This window comes from Mchenga conophoros, linkage group LG14 (assembly GCF_057382185.1).
Source record: "Mchenga conophoros isolate Kocher_MC1m ecotype Shallow Benthic linkage group LG14, M_conophoros_male_GT1.1, whole genome shotgun sequence".
NCBI classification, from domain to species: domain Eukaryota; kingdom Metazoa; phylum Chordata; class Actinopteri; order Cichliformes; family Cichlidae; genus Mchenga; species Mchenga conophoros.
Genome location: NC_140539.1, coordinates 4,201,667 through 4,218,004, shown reverse-complemented (window position 1 = coordinate 4,218,004; position 16,338 = coordinate 4,201,667). Strand labels below are relative to the sequence as shown.

Here is a 16,338-nt window from a genome sequence, read left to right as displayed (position 1 = left end):
ATTTCAAAGCATTTAAAATCGTAATCATTTAAATTCAATTCAATTTTATTTATACAGCACCAAATCACAACAACAGTCGAGAAAAAACCCATCAATCATCCCCTAAGAGCAAGCACTTTGGTGACAGTGGGAAGGAAAAACTCCCTTTTAACAGGAAGAAACCTCCAGCAGAACCAGGCTCAGGGAGGGGCGGGGCCATCTGCTGAGACCGATTGGGGAGAGAGAAGGAAGACAGGATAGAAGACATGCTGTGGAAGAGAGACAGAGAATCAGCAGAGACGTCTGTTAACACATGTTTAGCAGCATGCATTTCATGTCTGTTAAGTCTATTGGTTGGCTGTTACTCTGCTACACCTAGTCATGAATTTGTTCCCATGTTGTATCATCATTTCTGCCAAAATCAGTACTTAAACACGTTAGTAATGTTAGACACGTTAATAACTGTAACTGTAACGAGTGTGCTCCGTTCACTCAAAGAAGTCAACTGGGAGTTATTCAGTTAAATAAATGCAGCTACACACAAATTAACTCAGATGAATTTGTTGGCATTTTAAACATATCACACTTTACTAGTGATGGGATTTCCGGCTCTTTTTAGAGAACCGGCTCTTTCGGTTCGGCTCACTAAAAAGAGACGTCTCTTTCGGCTCTGAACCGGCTCTTCAGGTTGTTTTGTTGCTTTAATTAATTTATTATTAACAATAATATAAAATTATGCACAAAAAGGAATTACTAATGTTAAAAAAGTGGTTTTATTTATATATGTTTATATATAAATATGTACAGTGGCCCCTAGAGACAAAGCACGTACAAACTCCAAAACACATTTTTAGCATTAACTGAACTTCCAAAACAGAGCTACTAGATCACTTAAATTACACAATTGAAAGCATATGTGTATTGTTTGTGTATTAATACACAATCACTCATATATATTCAAATCATTTAAAAAAATCTTCATTTACCTGTTATTACCACACCAAATCCGGTCGTTGGTACTTGCTGGCTTGTGTAGCCTCTAGGTAACAAAAGCTCAACACTGCCCCCTAGCATCCTGGAGCACTTCTGTTGTGTTTTGTTTGTGTTTTGGAGTTTTTACGTGCTTCTGAGTTTTTATGTGTTTTGGAGTTTGTACGTGCTTTGTCTCTAGGGGCCACCGTAAATATACTTTTATTTATTCACTCCACATAAAATATAATAAATAAATCATATAATACAAAAACCAACTAGTCACTGTTCAACTTTTAACTATTTAAATTTTCAGCTTTTTCCTTTTAAACAAATTTAAAGTGAAACAACACAAAACACTGCAAACCACAACACAATAAAATATTAATTAAAATATGAAAACAAAAAGAAGATGCATATTCTCTGTCATATGGGCCTGCATGAATAAACCTTAATCCTTTATCATCCGCAAATGAAAATAGTTGTGGATAATTACTATACCTTTCTAATGTGACGTTGTTGTCCCTGGCTCTTTCTCTGTCTCTCCCTCTGCTCTGGTGAGAGAAAGGAAAAAACAAACAAACCACGACTCGCGATAAGGAGCCGGCTCGCGTCGTTCACGTCAAAGACCTGGCTCTAAGAGCCATTTCGTTCGCAACCGACACATCACTACACTTTACCAAGTTTAACCCTGTAAGATCCAACCCATCAAAAAATAGCCAGAAAATTCAGATTTTTTTGGAACTCAGATGTTTAATAACCCTTATAACAAAATCCACTTTTTTTGCTATATCATTTTGTATATGGTATATTTTTATTATATATTTATTATATATTTTTGTATATATTTGATATATTGGGCATTTTTTGCAACTTTTTGTTAACAACAATTTTAATTTTAGACAAAAAAGAGTTTTGTCCATAACATTTTGAAATCATGGCAAGTATTGATCATGCTGATGAGATAGGGGTCTCAGAAACTCATGTATCAAATATGATACAAAGGGCATTATAGCGTTAACTCAAATTTTGGACTAGCTACAGTCACAGAACCCACTTTGTGTGCATGTGCTCTAACAGGTTCTCCTAAGAGACGAATGGTATTGATATCAGTGTTTACATTCAAGTATATCTGATTGCTTCTTTTGACAAAGGTCCTTTTTTCCTTTTTACAACATAACAGGGCTGAGTGAATTCAACAATCCAAACTGCCTCTTTACAAAGTCCTGTATCATATCACACTGAGAAAACATCACACGTGCTCAGAAGCTCTCTCTAGTAGTGATGTGGGATACCACTGAGATCAGTTATTATTATTATTATTATTACCCTTTTTTATTTTGTAAAGGGTTCAGATCTTTCGTGAATATTCACCCAGAGCTGGAAATTGTCATTTTCAAATTTGGTTTGTAGTTAAGAAAGAGCACCACTGCCATTTCTGATTATTTTGACTTGTTTTAACTAAAATGACTCAGATAATAAAAATGCATTTCATTGTTGTTATCATTATCCTACATCAGATTGCTGTGGTCCACAGCACTTTTTTACTGTAATTATTACATGTTTGTAGGTGGAAGCAGAGTTTGCCCACATCACCACTGTCCCACTGACATTCATGCAGCAGTTAGATCACCGCTCCTTGCAGCTAATAAAATTCTTCCAAAGGAAAAGACAAGCTCAGGGGGTTGGGAAGCGTATCTGTAACCGGAAGGTCGCCGGTTTGATCCCTGGGCTCTCTGTCCTGGTCGTTGTGTCCTTGGGCAAGACACTTTACCCTACCGCCTACTGGTGTTGGCCAGAGGGGCCGATGGCGCGAAATGGCAGCCTCGCTTCTGTCAGTCTGCCCCAGGGCAGCTGTGGCTACAACTGTAGCTGCCTCCACCAGTGTATGAATGCTAGAGTGAATGAATAGTGGCATTGTAAAGCGCTTTGGGTGCCTTGAAAAGCGCTATATAAATCCAATCCATTATTATTATTATTATTATTTGCGACAAAAAATTAAGAACATCAAGGCAGACTTGGACAAGGTGTTTTTTTTATTGTTGTTTTTCTAACAAATGTCTGTTCATCAATATATTTTTGTATTCAATTAATTCTGTTATTATTATTTGAGTGCAACTGTTACTCAATTACTCTTTATTATTCTGAACTCTGTATGGGTTCTTTTTTGGGTGCTATAACTTCTGGCATTTGTTCCTGTTATTCTTTCTGTAATAACCTTTTCTCAAGAGATTTTTTACAAAGTCGATTTTGAAAAATCTTCCTAAAATTAAGATTTAAACTGTTTAAACTGCTACTTTCAGCTGCAGAAACTATTAAAAATTTCAGTTATTTTGGACTTTTCAGTGATTACTTTTTGTGTTTTTTCCTTTTATTTTTTTTCTTGTGTTCTTTACGGCACAATACAACAATAACCTTACACACTGCCCTTTTCTTTGCTGCAGGCTGCTGCCATTGAAACTAAAAGAGCTCGTGTACTAAAAGCACGAATTGTTTATCTCAGTGAAGACCCAGAAACTCTCATAAAGGAGGACACTGTAAGTTTAGTGGCCTCTCGCCCTAAGACAGCTGGAGAATGGATGGATGGAGAGGGAAGGGTGAAAAATAAAAAATGGAGAATGTAACAGATTGGCATGAAAACGGGGCAATAAGAGATGTCACAAGGGTTGCGTATCTTAACTATTTTCTGTTTTTCCAAAACTTGGTATGTGTAGTTCCCTTCTGCTACAGAGTCCATTTGTTGTTGGCTTGCTTTTTAAACAGCATTTGACACAATATTAACACAGCATAGAAAAACACCAGCTATAATCTTATTAATGTAAAAGTGAAATAGAACCACTTTTCCTACTTATTTGCTCTTTAGTGAAAACTGTTAAACATTACGCCCGATATAGAAGAAGGAAAATGTTTATTGATACTCAGAGATACAGTGGGGCAAAAAAGTATTTAGTCAGCCACCGATTGTGCAAGTTCCCCCACTTAAAATGATGACAGAGGTCAGTAATTTGCACCAGAGGTACACTTCAACTGTGAGAGACAGAATGTGAAAAAAAAAATCCATGAATTCACATGGTAGGATTTGTAAAGAATTTATTCGTAAATCAGGGTGGAAAATAAGTATTTTAAGAATTGTTGTCTTAAGGCCAAGAAAGATGCCAAGCAGATTTATTTTACCAAGTGGATCATCATGGCCTTGCCATATTGGTCCATTTGATTGACCTTTATTATAATTATGAATTTATTTTATTTTCAGTTGCTACAAACGGGACAGACATGACTGGGGGATAGGACAGGGAGAAAGAATGAAAGAAAGAGAGGGAGAGAAAGAAAACCAAAGAGGAGAAGAGACGGTGAGAAGGGGGGGGAGAAAGAAAAAAAAAACAAAAACAAATAAAACACCTGGGTCACCTGTATGGAGAAAAAAAACAGAAGAGAAAGCAAACAACAAAGAGCAACATAATAAAAAAAACAGCACCATCACAATAAACTTGTATTCCAAAGGATTCCCCATGTGTGGGGAGCCATAGCCCCGTCCCCCAGGGCATGAAGCAGGTATGGAGGAGATCCAGGCCCCAGACATCCAGAGGCCCCAGAGTACGAGGACCTGAGGAGGACCACCAAAGGGGGGGAACCGTGCCACACTTCTGGGAAGAGCTGAGGAGAGCCCCAAACGAGAGGTCACCCAGCAGCTATGGAGCAGAGGCCAGAGGGGGTTGCAGTGGCGTGCCTGCGGGCTCTGCCGGCAGCCAGCTGTGCCAGAGAGGACCAGAGGCCTGAGCGGACCCCACCCCCCCGGAAGGGGCCCAGCCGGGCCACAGGCGCCAGGCCCTGCCAATCGGCCACCAGGAGTGAGCCGGTACATACATGAGCGCCCAGCCCCAGTCGACAAGAACCACCAACACACCAACGTCTGAGGGCATCAGCCACCAGCAGGGAGTGTGGTGAGGGGAGATAGGCCTCCGTACTTTGGAGGGCCTGAGATGTACCCAGAGAACCAACCAAATACTCTGCACTCACCCAACGTGTAGACAGACACAAATAGACACTGCACAGACAGTCACACTCCCCAAACATACTCTATATCCCAGGTCCAGGTACCCCCGTCCCCAGAGGGGCAAGCTGCACCTAGACCCAGGAGATGGAACCCTTCTCTCTGGGGTGGAGGCAAGCGGACCACCTCCTTATCTGCAGTAGCAGGGAGGCCCCGCATCCCAGACCCCAATCTGACGGCCAGAACCTCCTCCCAGCCCCCCAGCCCTGAGGGCTAACAGAACCGGGGTGAGTGAAGACCCCAAACCTCCCTCTGCCCGCTCATATGTAGTGTTGCTGTGTGCTGTTCTAAAGTGCATTTAAAACACAGGAGAGCATGGTTCCTGCTTCCTATCAGAGAGCAGCATGGCTCCTCCCGAAAACCCTCAGTGTCTATATGCATTTAAAATTGAGGGTAGGGCACCAGCGCCAGAGGTGGGTTGGAATACACCGACCATCCTCTGGATGCTGTAAAACGTGCCCACCCGCAAGGCCCTATATGTATGTGTTATGTGAGAGTGTTAGTAATGTGGATGTCTAGGTTGCAGAATAAAATTGAGGCACAGGTGGCCAGAAGGGGACAGAGGGGGAGTGCCTCCCCTGCACCCTGGTGACATACCTGCACCCCAAGCCCTGCGTGTGTGGGTGGGTGTGGTAGAGCGGGAATAGGGAGGCAGCTGAGGATGGGGAAGGAAGAAAGGGAGGGGCAAGCGGCCCCTCCCTGGGGTCAGCTCCCCCGCTGACCCCAGTAGGCACCCCCACACTCTGGAACCCACCAGGGCAAGGGGGCCCAGGCCCATCCGGCCCATCTAAGAGCCACCAGAGCCCCTAACCAGGTCATGGCCACATCCCCCGGGTTAGGCCCTCCAGGGAAAACGTCCCTAGGGACTCCTCAGACGCCCTAAGGCCGTCCCTACCCCCATATCAACCACAATACCGAAGGCAGGACCAAACCACGACCCCCCACCCCCACTAGGTGATGAAGCCAATCAAAAGACCCAAAGGGATTGATCAAATGTGATGGCAGAGGCTGTATCAAGACTAATGTGATCTATTAGATGGTTTTTATGTTGGTTAGAATTAAGATTATTTTTATTTTTCCAGTTAATGAGGACCATTTTCTTGGCAATGCATAGGGCCGTAAAAACAATGTGGGCTGTGTTTATTTCTGCAGTGACCACATCCAAGTTGCCCAGCAAGCATACTAAAGGGGAGGCTGGAATGTTACATTTCAGACACTTTGATAAGTCTTCACATATCTCACGCCAAAACTTCTGAACTGGTGGACAGAACCAAAGAGCGTGGATGTAATTGTCCGGTGTATTTGCTAGACAGTGTGAGCAGTTGTTGGAAGGTGTATGTCTCTCTCCTCCATCTTGTTAAGAACCTGGCGGAGCTTGTGGTATTCGGCAGGAGGCACACGCCTGATGGCGAGAAAAGACATCTTGATAATTGACCACAAGGTCAGCCAACTTTTCTTGCCAGTCCGGAGACACATCACAGGACTTTAGGTCCAGGTCACCCAGGCCAACACGGTCCAGCCTCTCCTGTACAGTACCAACATCCACTGTGGGTACAGATGTCCCAGTGGGCTCTGTACGAGTAGACTGTTGACTGAGCTCTGGAACCTCCATATCCTCCAATGCAAAGCAGGTGTAGACATCAGCAAGCTTGGCATTCCTCCACAGAATAACAGGGTTGTCTGTGACGTTGAGGAGCTTGAGTGGGACCCACCTGTCTCCCCAGAGAGGAGTCACCACTCTAGCGACCATGATGCCCCTGGGTGCAGAGCGAGAGGGGGTTGGCTCAGTAACCACAGTAGAGCCGGGAGAAATCTTAACATCTTTAGGAGGTTTCCCCCATACAAGAAACTCACTGTTACCTGGCAGGGTGACAGCCCTGTTGCACCTGACTGTGCCCACTTTGTCTGGTACCTCAGTACCAGACCAGCATTCCAGCCCAGCAAGCAGAGAGAGGAACTGTTCAAGTTCCTGATGCCCTGAACCCGACGTCAAAACTGCCTCCCAGTAGCTTGCATCTTTCTTGAACTGATGGATTAAATGTCTGATGACATTCGAGCCATAAATTAAGTAATCTTGTTGATTCTCAACAACAAAGGTTGGAACCAAGATATGACACCCATACACTTCCATGTCGAGCTCCACCACTGATTTAGGCTTCACTCGTACACCACCACAGCCAACAAAAACAACAGTGGGTGCCCCCTGATTGCTCAAATCAATAGCACCAGCAGCAGCAAACCTCTGCAGTGCTACTTCACTCAAAAAACAGGCCATTGAACCACTATCCAACATAGCACCAAGGGATGCCTTGCCTCCGATTGTAACAGGAGTGTAGAACAGGCTGTCACTGCTGCTGATTCTCTGTGTGTCCTGAAAAATAACTCTCTCAGACTTGTCTAAGTCCTTTACATTGTCATACAGCTCTGCTGCATCATATGTGTGGGAGTGTTCTTCATGACCTGTACAGCCTCCCTCAAAACACAGGTCGTCTAGTTTCCCTGGGTGTTAATACCCGTAGAGGCCCCATTGGCACACGAGCGCCGTGTGTGACCGGGCTGAAAGCATGGGAAACAGAGTCGGGCAAAGCGGCAATGGGACTGTGTAGTGTGGTCCTCCTTATTACAGACCTGACAGCTCCTGCCATTGAACGAAGGGGCCCGGTTCTGTACTCGCCCGCCACCCTGCCGTGAGGGGGAATGTTCATCCCCAGCCTTCACTTTATTCAACAGCTCCCTGAGCATTGACATCATCTTACCAAGCACAGCATTGTCGCTGGGCTGCTGACTGTGGGAGAACTGCTCCTCAGGAGCAGGGAGAACAGACTGCTTCTGGTAATGCAGGGGAATAGTCTGACATCTATTCTAATGCTATCTACCGCCTGACTACCGAGGACAGTGACGTCATCAGCGAGAGACCGGTGACCAGCATCGCAGAGCATGACGTCCGAGCGGCACTGAGGAGAGTGAACACAAGGAAAGCGGCGGGGCCAGACGGCATCACCGGCCGTCTGCTGCGCTGCTGTGCTGACCAGCAGGTGTGTTCACTTACATCTTCAACGAGTCCATGGTGAAGTCTGTGGTCCCCACATGCTTCAAAAGATCCACCATCATCCCTGTGCCCAAGAACAGCAAACTCTCATCCCTGAACGATTACCGGCCAGTTGCACTGACCTCGGTAGTAATGAAGGTGTTTGAGAGGCTGCTGAAGAACATCATCTCCTCCTCCATCCCAGAGGACAAGCCCATTATCATCAATGGAGCTCCAGTGGAGAGGGTGCAGTCCTTCAAGTATCTTGGTGTCCACATCTCCTCAGACCTGACATGGGCTGCCCACATTCAGGCCCAGACCAAAAAGGCTAGGCAGCGCCTGTATCACCTACGACAACTGAGGAAGTTCAGGGTCTCTCCAAAGATCCTCAGGATTTTCTACACAGGCGCTGTGGAGAGCATCCTCACACAGAACATGACATCGTGGTTTGGGAACAGCTGTGTGAAGGACCAAAAAGCTCTCCAGAGAGTGATCCGTACAGCAGAACGCTGCTGCAGGATTGCTCTCCCCCCGCTTCAGGACACCTACACCAGGAAATGCCGGACTAGAGCAGCGCAGATACTGAAGGACCCGTCCCATCCTGGCAACAAACTGTTCCAACTTCTGCAATCTGGTAGAAGGTTCCGCATCTTCCGGGCAAGGACAGAGAGACTCAAGAGGAGCTTCTATCCCCAAGCCATCCGTGCCCTAAACACACACACCCGCCCTCTCACATCATCTATAATTGACTGAGACAGGACTCTTCCAGACACTAAACCAAGGCACAATGTACATTTCAATTCCTTTAATTTTAAATATGTTTATATTGTCTATCCTGTAAAATAGTCAGATGTCTATTCATATTAATGTACAGAATTCACCTGCTTGCTGCTACTACTGCACATTCACCCAGTGTATATACTACATATATATATATATATATATATATATATATATATATATATATATATATATATATATATATATATAATGTTCTTCCTCTACACCGCCCCCCCCCCCCCCCCCCCCAATTTTTTTGCACATGTCGAGGAGCGTGTCAGGCTACATTTCACTGTGTGTTATACTTGTATAACTATGCATGTGACAAATAAAGAACCTTGAACCTTGAACCTTGATATAAATACATTTTTAACTTTAAGAAATTGTGTTAATAGTCATGCTGTTAGGCTGAATTATTATTAGTATTAACATCTCCACTTTCATAACGTCTGTTTTGCATTAAAGCACAGAGAAGGCCTCAGAACTGAGAATGGTTATATGCTCACCTTTCTTCACTTCACTACATGCTTGTTTGAAGGCTTACACACATTCACTCGCACACTTTAACACACATGCGCTTTGGGGTCCTTAGGGACTAGAAAAGTGCTATACAAATGCAGGCCATTTACCATCTTTAACACACGATCACAGACTTTAGAGGGAAAACCAGCACACCGCAGACCACGGCCTCTCTGTGTGAGGATCTAAACGTATTCTACGCTAGATTCGACACAGCGAACACCATGAGACCGGACAGTGTGCGCACCGCGGATGACGTCAGTGCGCACACTGTGTCTGAGGAGGATGTGCGGAAGTGCTTCAGGAAGGTGAACGCGCGCAAAGCTACTGGTCCGGACGGGATTCCCGGCCGCGTCCTCAAGTCATGCGCGGCTCAGCTGGCTGGAGTGTTCACACACATCTTCAACCTTTCCCTCTCTCTGTCTGTAGTCCCAGCCTGCTTCAAAATGGCCACCATCGTCCCTGTACCCAAATCCTCCACCATCTCCTCATTGAACGACTGGCGACCTGTAGCCCTGACCCCCATCGTGAGCAAATGCTTCGACAAGCTGGTCAGGGACTTCATCTGCTCTGCACTACCCGACTCACTGGACCCTCTACAGTTTGCATACCGCCACAACAGGTCCACTGATGATGCCATAGCCCTGACACTACACACTGCCCTGTCACACCTGGAGAAGAGAGACACGTATGTGAGAATGCTGTTTGTAGATTACAGCTCAGCATTCAATACCATCGTTCCCTCGAAGCTGGACAGGAAACTGCAGGATCTAGGACTGAGCAGCTCCCTCTGCAGCTGGATCCTTAGCTTCCTGTCTGACAGACGCCAGGTGGTCAGACTGGGCAGCATCACCTCATCCCCCATCACACTGAACACTGGTGCTCCACAGGGGTGTGTACTGAGCCCTCTCCTGTACTCACTCTACACCTACGACTGCACAGCCACTAACAGCTCCAACATCATTGTGAAGTTTGCGGACGACACTACAGTGGTGGGTCTTATCACCAACGGTGATGAGACGGCTTACAGGGAGGAGGTCAGCGCTCTGACCCACTGGTGTCAAGACAACCATCTCACCCTCAACGTCGCAAAGACAAAGGAGTTGATAGTGGACTTCCGGAGGTGCAGAGAAGTACACACCCCCATCACCATCAACGGCGCTGCTGTGGAGAGAGTGAGCAGCTTCCGGTTCCTTGGTGTACATCTGGCTGAGGATCTTACGTGGTCAGTACACACAAACAAAACAGTGAAGAAGGCGCAGCAGCGCCTCTTCTTTCTCAGGAGACTGAAAAGATTTGGCATGAGCCCCCGCATCCTCAGGACCTTCTATCACTGTACCATTGAGAGCATCCTCACTGGATGCATCACCACCTGGTATGGCAACAGCACCGCCTACAACTGCAAAGCTCTCCAGCGAGTAGTGCGGTGCTCTGAACGGATAATTGGAGGTGAGCTTCCCTCCCTCCAAGACATCTACAGGAAGCGGTGCCTGAGGAAAGCGGGGAGGATCATCAAGGACTCCAGTCACCCCAGCCATAAACTGTTCAGACTGCTTCCATCAGGAAGGAGGTTCTGCAGCATCCGGTCCCGTACCAGCAGACTGAGAGACAGCTTCTTCCATCAGGCCATCAGACTGCTGAACACGTCATAGACACCTCAGCTTCACTACTGGAACTTCAACATTATGCACTCCATACTGTACAGTAATGCCACTGTTTTGCACATATTCAACTCTGTATATTTTTATTTATTGTTTACTCTATTTAATTTGTAAAATATGTGTATACACACACACACACACACACACACACACACACACACACACACACACACACACACGTAGAAAAATATTTAGTATACACATCCAGAAATGCATATACTATTATATATTGTACATATATTTATTAGTTTCAGATGTAGCCATTCTTGTATTTGCTTGTTTACATTATTGTATTTTGCACAACTCTGTTGCTTGTGAAGCTCGCACACAAGAATTTCACTCACATGTACTGTACCAATGTACCTGCACATGTGATGTGACAATAAAAGTGATTTGATTTGATTTGATTTGACATGCATTCACACGCGTGCACACTGACCAACTCTGCTTCATCCAGGAGATGCAATACTGTCAGAACTCTTTTTTTCCCCCTTATAATGTAAGAAAGAGCTCCAAGCAGATGGGAAGAAGGCCTTTTTATTTCATGCCTCAGTCTAGGATGCATAGCTTATTTTATTTGGCAGATCACTTAAAATTGTGATTCTGTTATTTCTACTTCTAATAATTTATCAGTTTTTTGTCTTTAGGAAAATGTTTCTTCAAGAAAGTGGAAATGTGATTGTGATATGGGATGTAAATACAGTGAAAGAGTTGAGCTCTTTTGGCAGATACTGTGTATTGTTAAACTATCAAAACAAGCATTTTCTAAAGTGGAAACAAATGAAACGTTTTAAAAGACCTGAGTTTTCTCTCTTTTGAATGTTTACTGTTGCTATTAATTGAATACTCACTGCTGACATAATCGATGGTGCTAACAGTTTTCTTGCATATTTTGTGTCGTGCAGCCCCATTTACCAAAAGGATACATGGCCATTTAAGAGCACATTTTATTTTCAGTTACTGAGTTATGAAGAAAAAAAAGTTATTCAGATACAACTTGCTTTGCCTTCTATCTCAGTAATAGTTCCTGTGCACTTTTTTCCTTTATAGTGAACTATCAAAAACTGTCTTTTTTCTGGTCCTTCTTTTATCTCATCTCATCAATTTGTCTCTTTTTTCCTCTCCTGTCCCTCAGATATAAAGGCTGCTCCTGCACTGACAGACTCACTGCTGCCCAACACACTGCCCTCCATCACCAACCTGTCCAGCTGCATGAAGGATGGAAAAGAGGAGGATGGGGGTGAGTTTGTCACTCTGCGGCCACATGTGACAGTTTAAGAGCCTTCGTATTGCTGTGTTCTGCTATGAAGCACACGAAGATGGTAAATGGCCTGCATTTGTATAGCATTTTTCTAGTCCCTAAGGACCCCAAAGCGTTTCACACTACATTCAGTCATTCACACACTGGCAAGCTACATTATAGCCACAGCTGCCCAGCGGCTGCCTGATACTGGCGCCACCGGGCCCTCTGACCACCACCAGTAGGCAAACATGGGGTTAGTATCTTGCCCAAGATTTGGCATGCAGCCAGGAGGCAGCCTGGGATCGAACCACCGACCTTCTGATTAGTGGCTGACCTGCTCTGCCACCTGAGCTACAGCCACCTACAAGATGTAATTAGCTTCTAGCGGTTGTGTGCGTTTGTGTTTTTGTGCACATTGATCGAGCTGGACAAACTGGATGCAGAGATGATCAAGCTCTTGGCCTATCAGAGGATCCAGCAGCTCTTTGCTCCCAAAGTGCCCAGCACTCAACCTCCCCCCACCACCAGCACTACCCCAAAAACCTCAGCACCCCACCCAAACAGTAAGACACCTTTGCACTACAGTTTAGTCTGTTTACTTGTCAAGAAGTCAGTTTTTCTGCTGTTTGATTGCTGTTTTGTTCTAATTATTAAAACCTACACTCTCCTCCTCCCAGGTCAGAAAAAGGTGCAAGCCAGAGCGGTCTTTTACCCTCTGACAGGAAGAGGAGCAGCTGTCAGCATGTGCTATAGGACGTTACACATAGGATCAGGTAGGACATTCAGTCGCTGTGACTTTGACCCTGCTGCATTCTGTGCCCTGGCTCTGAGCCACTCTTAGGTTTCACCTGTGATGGGGAAAGGTTCACGTAGGAGAACAGCATTAAAGCTGCTCTCACGTAGTTTTTTTTTTACCAGTTCACCAAACTCTAGTTAATCATGTTTGATTTAGGTTATATTCTTGCCTTGTGACTAAAGTTTAGTAAGACCGAAGTAGAACATAGGTAGGGCCCCATCATACCTGCTGTGTGGTGCCTGGCAAATGTCACCGTACAGCAAAGTTGATGTTACATGTTGTAAGCTGTCATCTCTGCTGGTCATGCACTTCTGCATTTTTATAATCTGGTGTGTTGTTGCATTGCTGCTGCAGCTGGGTTAAAGTCTGTTTTTAATGGCATCCTAACATCATATCAGTACAGAAGTTTAGAGGTTCACAGGTTTCACAGAGGGAGATGTTGAAACTTTGAAACTTGGCAAAAACTTTAAAATTCCTTGGCTTCCAACTTTGACTTCTTCTCCTTCTCTACCAGCGCTGATTTGGAGGACGGGCAACACCTATTGTTCAGAAGAATACTGCAGCACCACGGCCCCTGGTTTGGTGTCTTGGCTCTGAGCTAATCACTCCTACAGATATAAAACTGGGAAGTGAAGCAGAAGCAGTGTGTGGAAAAACTAACAACACCCCATCATTCATTAGCTTGCAGAACCACCAGACAGATTTGCTGACGTGCTTGGAGTCATTGCACTGCCTGATCCTTGGTGACTGTTTTTGGACTTTAACTCCTGGGAATGTTTTGCAGTTGTCTTGCATGTTTTCCACTTGAATAGTGAATAATCTTTCTCATGGTAGAATTATGAGCGTGTTTGGGACTGGCTTCATGCAACTTCAGATACTGACATGCAGCACTCATTTATTCTTTAAGACATCTTTCCTCTTTGGCATTATGTCGACACACACCAGAATGCTTCTGAGTTTATAGAGGTGGTCACTCGTGCTGATAATCAGTTAATCAGTTGTGTTTGATCAGCAGTATGTACCTGCTACTTGTCATCTTTATTTCTATGGAAGCAACAAGGGTTTGCTTAGTGCTTCACACACTAATTCTGCATTTTGGCTTAGTTTTGTCAAATACATGACAGTGTAATGTCATATTTTATAGTTCATCTGAGGTTATATATCAAGATTTAATTTCAAGACCTGCTAAAAACAAGATGATTTTTATTTTGTCCCAATATGTAAACCTTGACAGAAGGTATCCTTTTAACCATGACTGTACTTCTGTACGACAGGCAGCAGTACACGACAGAGTATAATATAATAATGTACTGAGCCTGTACTAGCTCCCAATCTCTGCATCATTAGTCAGGTTGAGTGATAGTTGGTACCGTCATCTTTAAATCGGAGTATTTTAAGCAAGTTGTCTGTGAAAGTAAGTTCTTAGACCTGTGAGGGTCACAACAGGACCATGTGGAATAAAAACTACTGAACAAAAACGCAATATGTCACATTGGAGTGCAGGTCATTAAAATACATTTTGACACGGCAATACTGCAGAAAAAAATCCATGTTGCAAATCTGTATTCTTTGTGTTGTGGGAAAGGGTGTTTAAGTCTTTAACTGTTTCTCTAAGGTGCTGACATGGATGTGTGCCTTACAAACTACGGTCACTGCAACTACGTATCGGGGAAACATGCCTGTATTTTCTATGACGAGGTGAGGCTGTTAAACTACATCACTCTGCAGAGCACTCCTGTGGTTGTTAGTGACCAAGATGTAAATTGTGTGTGTGTGTTTGTCGTCCTTCAGAATACCAAGCATTATGAGCTTCTGAACTATAGCGAGCATGGCACCACAGTGGATAATGTCCTGTACTCGTGCGATTTCTCTGAGAAGACCTCACCATGTCCACCCGGTGGCCTGGTAGCCAAAGTCCAAGGAATCATTCGTAAGTACATCTCCGTCATCTGTTTGGATTGGCTTGAAGGAACCCAGGTCTGTGTGCCCAGTTTGACTTGGACTGCTGATGAGGTCGTCACTCATAGATTTTGTATGAACACAATTTTATTGGAGATTACATATCGGAATTTCAGGAGCCGGACCACACCTCCAAACACACTCCTTCCAGTTGTCATCTATGTATGTTCCCTCGGTTCTGCAAGCTGTTCATTCTCGTTTACGTACCCAAACCTCCCTTCTTTTTTTCAATTCTTTAACTTCTTCATGTCTATTTAGTGCATGGGGATCTGCCAGGCCCGCGAGCCGTCACCAGTCCCCTTCGAGGCCTTACCCGAACCGCAGCTCAATTCATGCCAAAGCATTCACTTTTACTTACTAAAACGCTGTCAAAAATGAGGACGTGGGCCCAGCTAGAGAATTCATATCCATCCATCTTCTTCCACTTAGCCACTCATCTGTATGTGTTCTGGTTAAAATAAATGAAATAGAAAATGTGTTTTATTTGTTTAATAAATAGTTTTGACCAGTAAACTCTCCTTGTTATGCACCATGGTGTGGTCTTTCTTTGCTTGTGACTTCTTGATGTTGGTAAATACAATAATTGAAAAATACCAGGTTACATATAATATATACATATAATAATGTAAAACACATTATGGAGTATGCTTCTGCTGTGAGGTCTTGCCTCCATGCAGGTATGCAATTAATCGCCGGAGGGGTGTATTTATAAATAATATTATATTAGGGAAATTTCCCCAGACATATTTTTGACCTGGGGGTAGAATTGATTGTGAAATGGAAAAGGAAAATGCTTATGAACTTGCAAATTAAAAACATGATGCATTTAAGGTAACCCTTTCTCATTTTTATTTAAAAAGAGAATTTGTTCTAGTTTGCGATGACTGAACCTGTTCCTTTTTGTGGAGATAATTTCTCCTGCCTTAAGGAAAATCCCTTCACATGGAACAGAAGAGGCTGGAGTGCAGAGAAACTGGTAGAGATGCAGTTATACAGTCTACCTGGGCCCCACAAACGATCAGATAAAGAGAATAAAGAAATTCAATTGCTGCACATTTGGCAGACTAACATTTTCAGATTAATTAAACAATAAAATATATATTTTTACAACATTACATGTAAAGAGTCAAGTGGAAGTTTTTCTAAAGTTATTTCAAGGTTCAAGGTTCTTTATTTGTCACATGCATAGTTATACAAGTATAACACACAGTGAAATGTAGCCTGACACGCTCCTCGACATGTGCAAAAATTGGGGGGGGGCTGTAGAGGAAGAACATTATATATATATATATATATATAGTATATACATTGGGTGATATTTATATTTATATATTTAATGATATTTATATTATG

General features: G+C 43.9%; 1 protein-coding gene across 1 annotated transcript; it reads left to right on the top strand.

Annotated features, from left to right (window-relative positions):
• The first annotated feature begins 6,747 nt into the window (after positions 1-6,747).
• On the top strand, positions 6,748-15,363 carry LOC146559107 (uncharacterized). The gene is made up of 7 exons (XM_085245199.1): positions 6,748-6,907; positions 12,123-12,253; positions 12,655-12,793; positions 12,908-13,003; positions 14,642-14,724; positions 14,818-15,039; positions 15,244-15,363. The coding sequence occupies exons 1-7, from the start codon at positions 6,748-6,750 to the stop codon at positions 15,361-15,363; spliced, it is 951 nt and encodes a 316-aa protein (XP_085101325.1).
• The last annotated feature ends 975 nt before the right edge of the window (positions 15,364-16,338 follow it).